The sequence below is a fragment of the Pelophylax lessonae genome, assembly GCF_965119305.1.
Source record: "Pelophylax lessonae genome assembly, chromosome: 9".
Classification (NCBI taxonomy): Eukaryota; Metazoa; Chordata; class Amphibia; order Anura; family Ranidae; genus Pelophylax; species Pelophylax lessonae.
Window position 1 is genome coordinate 264,578,177 of NC_138776.1, and position 15,769 is coordinate 264,593,945.

At 43.5% G+C, this 15,769-nt stretch overlaps 1 protein-coding gene and 1 long non-coding RNA gene across 2 annotated transcripts in view; both read right to left on the reverse strand.

Moving 5' to 3' along the window:
* Positions 1–15,769, reverse strand: part of LOC309564439 (uncharacterized protein) — an 81,848-nt gene that overhangs the window by 20,926 nt on the left and 45,153 nt on the right. The window contains exon 3 of the mRNA XM_082269069.1: positions 8,806–10,437. Coding sequence (XP_082125195.1) covers positions 8,806–10,437 — 1,632 coding nt within the window. The remainder of the gene's footprint in view (positions 1–8,805; positions 10,438–15,769) is intronic.
* Positions 8,346–8,781, reverse strand: LOC309563044. Its single transcript, XR_014225706.1, has 3 exons — positions 8,771–8,781; positions 8,669–8,736; positions 8,346–8,510 (listed from the first exon to the last, which is right to left on the reverse strand). It is a non-coding gene; the product is annotated as an uncharacterized lncRNA (long non-coding RNA).

Here is a 15,769-nt window from a genome sequence, read left to right on the forward strand (position 1 = left end):
AAAGATGAGGGTGCATTGAGTAGACAGATAATAATCGTGCCAGGGTTTAGAGTAAGGGTGTTAGGGTTAGGGATCAGGGTTTAAGGTGTTAGGGTTAGGGATTAGGGTTAGGGTGTTAGGGTTAGGGATTAGGGTTTAGGGTTAGGGTTTAGGGTTAGAGGGTTAGGGTTCTCTAGAATACAATGGAGGTGGGTGCAATTTTTAATGTTGCACGGCTATTTATCAGTCTATATATTTTCAGGATAAATGATAGTAAAATGAATTTTCGAGCACTCACACAATATGTCTACATTTTTTTGTACAAAATAAAAGATGAGGTTGCATCGAGTAGATAGATAATAATCGTGCCAGGGTTAGGGTTTAGGGTTAGGGTTATAGGGTTAGGGGTTGGGTTCGGGTTAGAGGGTTAGGGGTTGGGATGGGGTTAGGGGTTAGGGTTAGAGGGTTAGGGTTAGAGGGTTAGGGGTTGGGATAGGGTTAGGGTTAGAGGGTTAGGGGTTGGGATAGGGTTAGGGTTAGAGGGTTAGGGGTTGGGTTTGGATTAGGGTTTAAAAATGTAGGGTTAGGGTTAGGGTGTTAAGGTTCGGGTTTAAGTGTTAAGGTGTTAGGGTTAAGGGGTTAGGGTTAGAGGGTTAGGGGTTAGGGTGTTAGGGTTAGAGCTAGGGTTTAGGGTTGGGGTGTTAGGGTTAGGGTGGTAGGGTTAGGGCTAGGGTTTAGGGTTAGGGTTAGGGCTAGGGGTAGGGTCCTCTAGAATACAATGGAGGTGGTTGCAATTTTTAATGTTGCACGGCTATTTGTCAGTCTATATATTTTCAGGATAAATTATAGTAAAATGAATTTTCGTGCACTCACACAATATAATGTCTACATTTTTTTTGTACAAAATATAAGATGAGGTTGCATTGAGTAGATAGATAATAATCGTGCCAGGATTAGGGTTTAGGTTTAGGGTGTTAGGGAGTTAGGGTTAGGGCTAGGGTTTAGGGTGGTAGGGTTAGGGCTAGGGATTAGGGTGTAAGGGTTAGGGATTAGGGTTTAGGGTTAGGGGGTTAGGGTTAGAGGGTTAGGGCTAGAGTTTAGGGTGAGGGTGTTAGGGTTTAGGGTTAGGGTGTTAGGGTGTTAGGGGTTAGGGTGTTAGGGCTAGGGTTAGGGTGTTAGGGTTAGGGATTAAGGTGTAGGGTGTTAGGGTTGGGGATTAGGGTTTAGGGTTAGGGTGTTAGGGTTTAGGGTTAGGGTGTTAAGGTTAGGGATTAGGGTTTAGGGTTAGAGGGTTAGGGTTCTCTAGAATATAATGGAGGTGTTTGCAATTTTTAATGTTGCACGGTTATTTATCAGTTTATATATTTACAGGATAAATTATAGTAAAATGAATTTTCATGCACTCACACAATATAATGTCTACTTTTTTTGTACAAAATAAAAGATGAGGGTGCATTGAGTAGATATATAATATTCATGCCAGGGTTAGGGTGTTAAGGTTAGGGTTTAAGGGTTAAGGTGTTAGGGTTAAGGGGTTAGGGTTAGAGGGTTAGGGTGTTAGGGTTAGAGCTAGGGTTTAGGGTTAGGGTGTTAGGGTTAGTGTTAGAGGGTTTGGGGTTAGGGTTAGGGGTAGGGTCCTCTAGAATACAATGGAGGTGGTTGCAATTTTTAATGTTGCAGGGCTATTTATCAGTCTGTATATCTTCAGGATAAATTATAGTAAAATGAATTTTCGTGCACTCATACAATATAATGTCTACATTTTTTTGTACAAAATATAAGATGAGGTTGCACTGAGTAGATAGATAATAATTGTGCCAGGGTTGGGGTTTAGGGTTAGGGCTAGGGTTAAGGGGTTAGGGTTAGAGGGTTAGGGTTAAGGGGTTAGGGTTAAGGGGTTAGGGTTAGAGGGTTAGGGTTAAGGGGTTAGGGCTAGGGTTAAGGGGTTGGGTTAGGGTTTAGGGTTAGGGTTTGGGTTCAGGTTAGGGATTAGAGTTAGGGATTAGGGTTAGGGCTAGGGTTAATGTTCAGGGGTTAGGGTTAGAGGGTTAGGGTTAGGGCTAGAGGGTTAGGGGTTGGGGTTAGGGATTTAGGGTTAGAGGGTTAGGGTTAGGCCTAGGGTTAGGTATTAGGGTTTGGGTTAGGGTTTAGGGTTAGGGTTCAGGTTAGGGATTAGGTTAGGGATTAGGGTTAGGGCTAGGGTTAGTGTTCAGGGGTTAGGGTTAGGGGTTGGGGTTAGGGATTAGGGAATTAGGGTTAGGGGTTGGGGTTAGGGTTTGGGTTAGGGTTGGGTTAGAGGGTTAGGGGTTAGGGTTAGAGGGTTAGGGGTAGGGGTTAGGGGTAGGGGTTAGGGTTAGGGTTTAGGGTCAGGGTTAGAGTTCAGGTTAGGGATTAGGGTTAGGGTTAGGGTTAGGGCTAGGGTTAGTGTTCAGGGGTTAGGGTTAGAGGGTTAGGGTTAGGGCTAGAGGGTTAGGGGTTGGGGTTAGGGATTTAGGGTTAGGGTTAGGGCTAAGGGGTTAGGGTTAGAGGGTTAGGGTTAGGCCTAGGGTTAGGTATTAGGGGTTGGGTTAGGGTTTAGGGTTAGGGTTTGGGTTCAGGTTAGGGATTAGGGTTAGGGATTAGGGTTAGGGCTAGGGTTAGTGTTCAGGGGTTAGGGGTTGGGGTTAGGGATTAGGGAATTAGGTTTAGGGATTGGGGTTAGGGTTTGGGTTAGGGTTGGGTTAGAGGGTTAGGGGTTAGGGTTAGAGGGTTAGGGGTAGGGGTTAGGGTTAGGGTTTAGGGTTAGGGTTAGAGGGTTAGGGTTCAGGTTAGGGATTAGGGTTAGGGCTAGGGTTAGTGTTCAGGGGTTAGGGTTAGGGCTAGGGGTTGGGGTTGGGGTTAGGGATTAGGGAATTAGGGTTAGGGGTTGGGGTTAGGGTTTGGGTTTAGGGTTGGGTTAGAGGGTTAGGGTTAGGGGTAGGGGTTAGGGGTAGGGGTTAGGGTTTAGGGGTTAGGGTTAGGCCACCACCTGCTGGCCACATTAAATATATACTGCCAGTGGGCAGCAGGTGCAAGAACAGCAACGTACATGTATGCGACAGCCTTCTTTTGGGTTTGCGTAGCGCATGCGGGTCCCCCTGCCGACCTGTGCTGTGATTGGGCACGAGCTTGGTAGCAGATTTCAGCCAATGGATTTCGGCTGAAACCTGCTGATCAGCTGTGTCCAATCACACACAGAGTTCTGTGTTTACAAACACACAGAACTCCGTGTACATAGGAACAGCGATCTGGCTGTTTCTACTTCCTGGAAAGCAGGGAGCAAAAACTGCCAGATTAGTGAGTAAAAGCAGTGCATGGTACACATAGTTAGGCACACAGTTAACCCCTTGATGTTAACCCCTTGATTGCCCCTTGGTGTTAACCCCTTGATTGCACCTAAATGTTAACCCCTTGATTGCCCCTTGGTATTAACCCCTTGATTGCCTCTAGATGTTAACCCTTTCCCAGCCAGTTTCATTAGAACAGTGTCAGTGTATAATATCATATCTGATCATTGTATTAGTGTCTCTAGAGACGTCAGTGTCAGTTAGTGACCCTCCCAGCCTGTGTCAGCTAGCGCCAGATTGTCCGCCACACTATCACAGTCCCACTATACAGTGGGGGAAATCATTATTTGATCCCCTGCAGATTGTGTAAGTTTGCCCACTTACAAAGAAATGGCGGGTGTATAATTTTTATCATAGGTGTATTTGAAATGATAGAGACAGAATATCAACCAAAAATCCAGAAAAAACACATGGTACAAATGTTATAAATGGAGTTGAAGTTCAGTGAGTAAAATAAGTATTTGATCCCCTTAGTAGTTGGTGGAGAAACCCTTGTTGGAAGCACAGAGGTCAGACGTTTCTTGTAGTTGGTGACCAGGTTTGCACACATCTCAGGAGGGATTTTGGTCCACTCTTCCTTACAGATCTTCTCAAAATCCTTAAGGTTTCTTGGCTGTCTCTTGGAAACTCAAAGTTTCAGTTCCCTCCGTAAAATTTCTATAGGGGTAAGGTCTGGAGACCATGACCCTAATTTGCTTCTTTTTGAGCCACTCCTTTGTTGCCTTGGCGGTATGTTTTGGGTCATTGTCATGCTGGAAGACCCATCCATGACCCATCTTCAGTGTTCTCATCCAAGATTTACAATACATGGCCCCATCCATTGGACCCTCAATGCGGCAAAGTCGGTCTGTACTTTTAGCAGAGAAACAGCTCCAAAGCATCATGTTTCCACCTCCATGCTTGACTGTAGGGATGGTATTTTTAAGGTCATAGTCAGCATTCTTCTTCCTCTTTATGGACAATGCCAGGAGAAGTTCTTCCTCCCTGGCTCCTCCTTCTGTTAAGTTTCGTCACGTGGGACTTCAACCGAGGACGGTCCTCGATTGAAGTCCCACGTGACGAAACGCGTCAGAACGCATGTACGTTGCTGCCCCGGAGACGGAAGGAGGTACGAGCTGAAGTTCCGGAACTCGCCGGTCGGATGTGGAGTGACAGATGCCGTTGAAGGGAGACGCCAGAGCTTGCGGTCGGCGAGCAGCAGTACCATCCTAGTCCCAGTTATTTGATACAATGTGTTTAAAGGTTTTATGAAATGTAAGTGAATAGATTGAAGGGGGATTGGAAATATGGTATATTGAATAAAGTTGAAGCAATATCACGCTATGTCCCGCTTCCTGTTGTTTACTTACAATTCCATCTGGATGAGTGTAATGTTCTGGTACCTTTGGGTACCCTAATTACTCTTTCATAAGTGTATGCGCCCCACCATTCTCTTTTGGTAAGGTGCGCATACACCTTTAAGACTGATGCTGTCATCACTGAGCGCCGGACTGATGGCTATTTAGATCGCCGGCTCTCACTCACATGTGTTCGTTCAAACTGCTTTGTGCCTTGATGCTAACCTGTCTTGAAGCTCTCATGCTTGCAAGCTTACCTCGCTGTCGGAACCACGCTGCGCTGATCCCTGTATCCCGCTACCGGATCATACGCTCTTGCCGAACCTCTCCTCTGCTACATTGCTATTAGTGATAAGTACCCCGTAGGGGAAACCTCTATAACTTTCATACTAAAGCTTACACTATCTAGCTCTGCATACTAAGGACTATTACTACATCTGCATTATCTAAGATTGCTAGCTCTTGAACCTACTACCACCTGTTCTTGCACTGGGTTGATCTCTCTTGTATGTCCACCTGCTACTCTGTCATCTGCCAACATACATGATTGCTAAACCTATCTGCATCCATCTGCTACTATCTTACTTTCAAGAACATTTCCTTTCAAGTGTCTGTCATCTACCATCTCTACCCAACCTGTCTCTTCAGCCTATCATCACTGTGTTACTATATACATAAGTCACTCTAGGAAACATCTTATTGAGTGTGTGTATTTACTTGCTGAATTGAGATCCTCCACACATGATGAGTCATTGAGAGTTGGGAATGGTGTCTCAGCGTTTCTCTACATGACTACTGAAGTGGAATATTTCTGCAGCTGAAAATCCACATCATACATAAAACGCAGGAGCGTTACAATGAGATACGAAGCCTGGTGAATATCCCTGGTTGAAGGATAGTCTTTGGAAACAGCAGATTAACCCGAAGCAAGGGCTCATGCAGCTTATGCATAAAGGCTTGATTTAAAGGCATATGTGGTGAGTGTCCATTGCATAGGGGAGCACAGACGGTGTGGTGAAGGCTTTTCTAACCTTTGTGTGAAAACACTGGTGCCTTACATCTGAGGAAGATCTTGCAGACCATATCTGGTTTCCTGAATATGTGTGGACTTGGCAGATTCTGAGCATTATGAACTGTTTCAGATATATTGAAGAACTATACTGACATGCATTGAGGGTGTATGTTGAAGCGCCGCTGAATGTGTAATATGCTGGATTAGGACACACGGACTGGGTTGCATTATACACATTTATATACTGAAGTTTTTTGTCACAGTGGCTGCTAGTGTATTACAAGGATACACAGGTTTATATGATTTTATATGATCCGTGGGATATTTTAATTAATATCTTAATATAATATTTTAAATAGCAGTTATTTATTCTATTATTCATTTTACCCCTAAACACTGTTTTACTATCCGTAAGTGCCGGGCGGGTGGTTGGGGTTTTAACTTCAGACATCTTTTTTATAATAGAGTTTTAATGTTCATAAATATGAAAACAACAGAATGAAAAACAAACTGAACATTGGAATACAGGATATGAGGCTCAATTCACAAAGCTTTAACACAAGTAAAAGTATTGTTATTTTAGCTATGAGGCTGCAATTTTCAAATCCCATTGGACTCTTTTTAATTTATATTTTTTTACATGATTACTAGCAAAGTAACAATTAAAGACCTGACAAGCATTTACACTAAGAACAGCACCTACCGGTGTCAGGACAAGGTCCTGAACTCTGGACCTCTGCTGTATCCGGCAGTGGCTCTTCTGCTGAGCCACCTGAGATGCTGGACAGCTCCCTGTCTGATCCATCAGGACAATCTTGTCTTGTCTCTTGTGAACCTTGAACTCTTTGCTCCTCCCTTAAACTTCCTGATTCAAGCAATGTCTCTACACTTCCTGTTTGCCAGATATTTGTGCTCTCTCCCCAGCCATATCTTTCTTCTTTGCGTATCTGCAGCTGTCTATCTCCACTACTACTCATCACCAACCTTTGTCTTATTCCTCAACTATGCTTCTGCTTGATCCCAACCTCCAACCCCTCGTTACGGAACTTTGGCTTGTCCCTCAACTACGATTCTGCTTAATCCCAACCTGGAACCACTCGTTACCAACCTGTGGCTTTTCCCTCAACTATGTTTCTGCTTGATCCCAACCTCCAACCCCTCATTACAAAACTTTGGCTTGTCTCTCATCTACGATTCTGCCTAATCCCAACCTGAAACCAGTCGTTACCGACCTTTGGTTTGTCCAACTACGTTTCTGCTTGATCCCAACCTCCAACCACTCATTATCAAACTTTGGCTTGTCCTTCAACTATGATTTTGCCTAATCCCAACTTCCAACCCCCTTGTTACTGAACTTTGGCTTGTCCCTCAACTACGATTTTGCTTATTTCCAACCTCCAACCACTCGTTACCGACCTTTGGCTTGTCTCTCAACCATGTTTCTGCTTGATCCCAACTTCCTACCACTCTTTACCAGCCTCTGGCTTGTCCCTCAGCTCCCTGTCTGATCCATCAGGACAATCTTGTCTTGTCTCTTGTGAACCTTGAAAACTTTGCTTCTCCCATAAACTTCCTGATTCAAACCATGTCTCTACACTTCCTGTTTGCCAGATATTTGTGCTCTCTCTCCCCAGCCATATCTTTCTTCTTTGCGTATCTGCAGCTGTCTATATCTACTACTACTCAATACCAACCTTTGGCTTATTTCTCGACTATGCTTCTGCTTAATCCCAACCTCCAACCCCTCATTACCAAACTTTGGCTTGTCCCTCAACTACGAATCTGCTTAATCCCAACCTGTAACCACTCGTTACCAACCTGTGGCTTTTCCCTCAACTACGTTTCTGCTTGATCCCAACCTCCAACCACTCATTATCAAACTTTGGCGTGTCCTACAACTATGATTCTGCCTAATCCCAACTTCCAACCCCCTTTTTACTGAACTTTGGCTTGTCCCTCAACTACGATTTTGCTTATTCCCAACCTCCAACCACTTGTTACTGACCTTTGGCTTGTCCCTCAACCATGTTTCTGCTTGATCCCTACGACCAACCGCTCTTTACCAACCTCTGGCTTGTCCCTCAACCATGTTTCTGCTTTATCCCAACCTCCAACCACTCTTTACCTACCTCTGGCTTGTCCCACAACTATGATTCTGCTTAATACCAACCTGCATCCACTCGTTACCGACCTTTGGCTTGTCTCTCAACTACAATTCTGCTTGATACCAACCCGCAAGCACTCATTACAGACCTTTGGTTTGTCCCTCAACTACAAATCTGCTTGATCCCAACCTGCAACCACTTGTTACCGACCTTTGGTTTGTCCCTCAACTACGATTCTGCTTGATCCCTTCCTCCAACCCCTCCTTACCGAACTTTGGCTTGTCCCTCAACTACGAAGCTGCTTAATCCCAACCTGCAACCACTCTTTACTGACCTTTGGCTTGTCCCTCTACTACGATTCTGCTTGATCCCAACCTGCAACCACTCATTACCGACCTTTGGTTTGTCCCTTAACTACGATTCTGCTTGATCCCAACCTCCAACCACTCGTTACCGACCTTTGGCTTGTTTACTGACAACACTTCTTCTGGATCTTTACCTGATATATCTACTATTATAACCCGGGTTGCTGACCTCTTAATGGGGCAATCCTGAGGACCACGACCTGGTGCTAACATGCAGCTAAACCCATTTCCACTATCAGGAGCTCTGGTGAGCAGTGGTTCTTCACTTCGTTCTCAATTTACTTTGATGTGATCAAACTTCTTGGGCCAATCCCCAAACCACCCCCTTCCTTCCAGAAAATCTGAGGCTTATGGGGCTACAAGTGTTACCTGGTAGGCTTATATCACTGAGCACCTGGGTCTGCATACCGCATCTGTATTTTTATTGTAATGTAGAATGGGGAGAAACAAAATGAAAATACCGAAAAGTGTGTGTGGGGGGTGGACTATAGGAGACACATCCCACCATTTCGTGTCTCAAAGAAACAAAAGAAGCCAACAGAAGACTCCATTATATAACGCACTTTCTTTATCCTTCAGGTGTTCTATGGACTAAACAGTTCTACACATTAAAAGCCAGGCGTCCTCTCTCCGATTAGACTTATGTGATCTGTAAAACATTTTTCACACTCTGAAAGTTGTTAGGATGATCTGAGCTGTGTCTTCTCATGTGGGCAACAAGGGAGTGTTTTTGAATGAAACATTTCCCACACTCTGAACACGAATAAGGACGCTCACCCGAGTGAATTTTCTGGTGAGAAACAAGGCTTTCTTTGCTAGCGAAAAATTTCCCGCACTCTGAACACGAATAAGGACGCTCACCCGAGTGAACTCTCTGGTGTAGAAGCAGCTGGTTTTTCTGGAAAAAACATTTTCCACACTCCGAACATGAAAAGCGGCGCTCGCCAGTGTGATGTCTCTCATGTTTACGAAGGTTTCCTTGGTCAGAAAAACATTTTCCGCACTCTAAACAGGAAAAGGGACGCTCACCTGTATGAACTCTCTGGTGTTTACGTAGGTTTCCTCGGTCGGAAAAACATTTTCCGCACTCTAAACAGGAGAAGGGACGCTCACCCGTGTGACTTCTCTGATGTGCAAGAAGGGATCCTTTCTTAGAAAAACTTTTCCCGCAATCCGAACATGAATAGGGACGCTCATCAGTGTGGCTTCTTTGGTGTTTTTGAAGGCTTCCTTTCTCAGAAAAACTTTTTCCGCACTCTAAACAGCAAAAGGGACGCTCACCCGTGTGAATTCTTTGGTGTATAAGAAGGTTTTGTTTCTTGGAAAAACATCTTCCGCACTCTGAACAGGAAAAGGGACGCTCACCAGTATGAAGTTTCCGGTGTGTAAGAAGGGAACCTTTAGTACGAAGACGTTTCCCGCAATCCGAACAAGAGTAGGGACGCTCACCAGTATGACTTCTTTGGTGTTTAATAAGGCATCCTTTTTGTAAAAAACATTTTCCGCACTCTGAACAGCAAAAGGGACGCTCATCCTTGTGATATCTCTGGTGCATAACAAGTATTTCTTTCTTAAAAAAACATTTTCCGCACTCTGAACAGCTAAATGGACGCTCCCCTGTGTGAATTCTCAGGTGTACAACAAGATTTGTTTTCTTAGCATAACATTTTCCGCACTCCGAACATGAATAAGGACGCTCAGCCTTGTGAGATTTCTGGTGTTTAAGAAGTTCTTTTTTCTTAGCGAATGTTTTCCCGCACACCAAACATGACAATGAGCTTCCTCCTGTGTTAACCCCCACATGGCTTGAAGAGGATTTCTGGGGATCGGATGGAAGTTTTGATCTGTCAGCACTGTGAGAACTTAGATGGTTCTCTGAAGTCATAGTATGGGAATTATCAGAAGATTCCTCAGGATTAGAAGGATCCATTGATCTTGGATGGACATCTGAAGTCATAGTATGGGATTTATCAGAAGATTCCTCGGGATTAGAAGGATCCATCGATCTTGGATGGACATCTGAAGTCATAGTATGGGAATTATCAGAAGATTCCTCAGAATTAGAAGGATCTATTGATCTTAGATGGACATCTGAAGTCATAGTATGGGATTTATCCGAAGGTTCCTCGGGATTAGAAGGATCCATTGATCTTGGCAACTGGTAAAATGTTGCTTTTGGAAAACTTTGTTTAATTTCATGATCTTCTGAAGTACAATCTGGAGATATATTCATATGTCTCTCCGATGTATTTAAATTCCATAAGTACTGTCCATCTGCCAAAAAAACATTTTAATATATGTTAAGTTTGTTCTTATACGCCTTGTATTCAGAAGTTATGTCCATCATTCAACACTTTCCCAGAGTTCTGCTATTGAATTGGGTACAAACAGCAAACAATGACTATAAACCATATCAGATACACCCAAACCATACTAGGTAACACTGAGGACATTCTTTATAACGAAGAATAGTGATGGACCTTTCATATGGTGTACAGTATCTCCTCCTCATTGGTTAGGAACATGACGTTATATTGAGGAATGGAGATGGACCTTTCATATGGTGTACAGTATTTCCTCCTCATTTGTTGGGAACATGACATTATATTGAGGAATGGAGATGGACCTTTCATATGGTGTACAGTATCTCCTCCTCATTTGTTGGGAACATGACGTTATATTGAGGAATGGAGATGGACCTTTCATATGGTGTACAGTATCGCCTCCTCATTTGTTGGGAACATGACATTATATTGAGGAATGGAGATGGACCTTTCATATGGTGTACAGTATCTCCTCCTCATTTGTTGGGAACATGACGTTATATTGAGGAATGGAGATGGACCTTTCATATGGTGTACAGTATCTCCTCCTCATTTGTTGGGAACATGACGTTATATTGAGGAATGGAGATGGACCTTTCATATGGTGTACAGTATCTCCTCCTCATTTGTTGGGAACATGGCGTTATATTGAGGAATGGAGATGGACCTTTCATATGGTGTACAATATCTCCTCCTCATTTGTTGGGAACATAATATTACTTTGAGAGATTGAGATGGGCCTCTCATATCGTATGCAGTGCTTCCACCACAGTTGAGGTTGTATGGAAGAATGGAGCAGAACTTTTCATATGGTGTTCAGTAGGGATGAATTTCAAGTTTGGGGCAATGCAAGCCTTGCTTCAAACTCTAGTCCTTCATGGTTTACAAAACAAGCAAACCAAGCGGCCAGATATGCAATGTTCACCCACCCTCTGTTTCTGCTCATTGACTCAGTGGCAATGTTGCTACTGCTACTGGATGACAACTTTGGGCTGGGCAGGCCATAAGCTTTATTGGTTCCTAGGACATTAGGGTTGTGTGTTATATCTCCACCTCATTTTTTTGGATGATGATGTGAGGAATGACATGGACCATTGTGTGAAATAGCAAACAATTGTAAAAACAGATGCAGAAAACCATAACATTTAACAAAGTGATCAAAATAGGGATCTCAGCATAGAAAAAAAAGCTATTCAGTCGAAAGGATTGCACGAGGACTTGAGGGCATACAATGCGATTGGAGGAGAAGCGTTTTAACCTCAGGCAATGTGGGGGGTTCTTTACTGTTAGGGCTACAAGATTGTGGAATTCTCTACCACAAGAGGTGGTTTCTGCAGGAAGTATGGTGGCTTTCAAAAGACTCTTAGACGTACATCTCAAGGATCAGAACATTCAGGGGCATGAGAGATGATTACGGCCACACACACCTACACAGGTTGAACTGGATGGACTATTGTCTTTATTCAACCTCAACTACTATGTAACTATATATGTAACTATGTATTTAAGCAAACCAACCATGACACACTGGGTCACGCTGGAAAAGGCCAAGACAAGCATGCCTTGTATTGTGCCAGACTATAATGAACTACAGTATATTGGAATTTTCTTTCTTAGACTTTCGGAGAGAGTTAAACTGCCTGTGGATCCTGTTAAGTCAGCAACTGGGTGCTAACCGTATCACAACAAGTATGGCTTTTAATTATAGTGACATTTGTGGCATATTAGATTGCTTAAAAAAATTAAGACCACTTAGACTTATTACACATAAGGATAAGGTGATGTTTCCAAGACAAACAGGGTTTGCTAATTTGCTGATCTACCATTTATAACCTATTCTCATTTTATCAGAGGCTGTGAAGGCTTCTTGGTTCTCTATTGTTTTTAAAATAGTTTGAAGCCTTCAAACTTGTAGTAGTAAAATGTGATCAATTTCTACTCTGCTCATTACTCACTTGAGCCTATATCTGGAGAAGATTCCTCTTCCTTGATGGGATCCATAACCTCATCCTCCTTCATACATTGCTGATCCCCCATCACATACATCTCTTCTTCTTCCTTCTTCACCTCAGCTTTTATACCTATCAGTTCTTCACCCTAAAACCACAAAATAATAAAAAATAACCGTCCTCAAAATATACCGTGAGCAGTAATACCTCCAAAATGATAATCTCATACAGCTTGGAATCATTTGTAAGTCGTAGAAGCTCCAACTTCACCTACCTGATGATGGTGAGGGATGGTGTGACCTTCCTGTGTGGGATCCCAGGAATACAGAGGACGGGGACATCTCTCTGGTTGTTTTTTTTTACTGGATGATTCCACCATGGTGTCCTGGTACAGATTTTTGTGTACTTCCTTCACCTTACTATCCTCATCATCCTCCGCTTTTATCTCTTCTTTAACCTCAACATTAGAATCTCTCAGGTTTCCACTCTGAATATATAATAAAAATGACATCAATGGTAACAATGCAGATAATGTACAGATCCTAATGATACTATCAGTGATTGTTCCTCATCTACCTGATGATGGTGGGGGATGGTGTGACCTTCCTGTGTGGAATCCCGGGAATACAGAGGACGGGGACATCTCTCTGGTGGGTTCCCATTACTGGATCCATCTGTAGGAAACACACACACTGACTGAATACATTGTTTCTATGTGTTTATCAGATGATGGGGGATCTAGGTGGATCCTCCGTACTGCTCTCTCCTTTACAATAAAGTCTCCTCTTACCCGGTGATGTGAGGGGCGGCTGATTCTCCATCATGACGTCCTTGTAGAGATCCTTGTGTCCTTCTAAAGGTGGATTGAGGGATTGGCAGCTGGTTTTCAACTGCTCAGATGTCCTCTTCACCACTTCATTAATCCTGTGCAGAATATATTATCACTAAGTACATTTCCAGAATCCGCCTCACCTCTTCATTATGTGGTCATGTGATTTGGATAAATGGTTCTATATTTAGGATGTATCTGGTCTATAAACCAGAGGCTCTGGATGGACAGTTGGATAAATGGTTCTATATTTAGGATGTATCCGGTCTATAAACCAGAGGCTCTGGATGGACAGTTGGATAAATGGTTCTATATTTAGGATTTATCTGGTCTATAAACCAGAGGCTCTGGATGGACAGTTGGATACATGGTTCTATATTTAGGATGTATCCGGTCTATAAACCAGAGGCTCTGGATGGACAGTTGGATAAATGGTTCTATATTTAGGATTTATCTGGTCTATAAACCAGAGGCCCTGGATGGACAGTTGGATAAATGGTTCTATATTTAGGATGTATCCGGTCTATAAACCAGAGGCTCTGGATGGACAGTTGGATAAATTGTTCTATATTTAGGATGTATCCGGTCTATAAACCAGAGGCTCTGGATGGACAGTTGGATAAATGGTTCTATATTTAGGATGTATCTGGTCTATAAACCAGAGGCTCTGGATGGACAGTTGGATACATGGTTCTATATTTAGGATGTATCCGGTCTATAAACCAGAGGCTCTGGATGGACAGTTGGATAAATGGTTCTATATTTAGGATGTATCCGGTCTATATACCAGAGGCTGTGGATGGACAGTTGGATAAATGGTTCTATATTTAGGATGTATTTGGTCTATATACCAGAGGCTCTGGATGGACAGTTGGATAAATGGTTCTATATTTAGGATGTATCGGGACACATATTATAAAATAACTCCAATATACAGTATGTGATATGTGTGTAGTAGTGGATGTTGGAGATAAAAGACGTCACAGCGACTATGGAGGAAGAGGACGGAACATGACGGGGGGGGGGGGGGCAGGGGAGTTACTGGGTGTAAATAGAAAATAAGATCTTATTACCTCCTCTGTGTAATCCAGCAATGTCTCCTCTCCACCTCGTTCGTCTCTCTCCTGGAACTTCCTGTCTTTACCTTGTAGAACGCCTTGTCTTTGTCTTACATCATTTCCTGATCCTACTTTCCGTCTCTTCCTGTCCATATCTACATCACTTCCTGTTCTTTCTTACATCACTTCCTGTTCTTTCTTACATCACTTCCTGTCTAAACGCGCCACTTGGTCTAAGTGAAATCACCATCTCGTGGTGATTTAGATAACTGCATCTTGTGTTACGTAAACGTCTATATAACCCAAGAGCTCACTCTGTTAGGAATTTTAGGTGTGCTGCTCTCCTTGAGTGGGGAAACTCCAAAAGACTGAAAGCCGACAAAATGGAGGCGCAGACGCCTAGTGCATTACCTTTCGACACCTTTAAAAAGTTTATTAAAAAGCCAAACATGAAGAATAATACATATGAGTACGGCCCTTTTTCCTTTTTTTGGGCAGTAGACTTCCATAGTGTATAGTATCAGCATAAAATACTTTTAATTCCATAATATTCTTAGCAGAGAAGTCTTTAATTATTGATCCATTAATGTATATATTAAGAATCATTTTATTACGAATGTGATGTTTTATATTATTTATACATCTTTTGGAGGCTCAAGTTGCTGAGTGATCCACAAGATGGGTCCACATCTGACGGCAGGTGTCCCTCCCTTTCCATATGTGTTTGGGTGGGTGAGTGGGGTGATTTGGACAATGGGTGTCGGGCGGCATAGAGTCCCAGGGAGAGATGCAAGTCCGTGAATGAAGGTGCAACAATAGATCACTCGTGAAACACCGCCACCACCAGAGAGATCGGACACTCACCAGATGATGCTGCTACCATAAGTGAATGGAAATAAGCTGAGGGCAAGTGTGGAGCAGAGGCGGATTGGGCCGACGGTTTCCTGGCTGATTGCTTCTGGTGGAAGCGGTGCTTCCTTTTTTTACAGGGCACCAGAGCAGCCCAGGGGGGCAAATGCCTCCTGCCCCCCACTCCGCTCTGATGCCCTGTAAAAAAGGCTGCACCGCTTCTACCAGAAGTGATCAGCCAGGAAACTGTCGAGAGAAGAGCTGGCCAGATACAGCTTGGATCTGAAATGTTGACTGCTGTCAAACAAAGTCCTGCTTCCTGTACCGGGTCCTATGATAGCACTCTAGTCCAATGCTGGGAAACTGAATCAGTGTGCTGTCTATCATAGGAGCCGGACCAGGAGGTGGGACTTTGTCAGCAGCCAGTGTTTTAGGTCCCAGCGGGAGATCCTCTCTCTGTGTGATCCGGCTGGCTTTTCTCCCAATTCCTCCCTGTGTTCCTCATGCAGTGATAGGCTGCATTGATGGGCATTGATAAGGTGGCAATGATGGTGTGGCACTGATGAGATGGCAATGATAGGCACTGATGGCCACTAA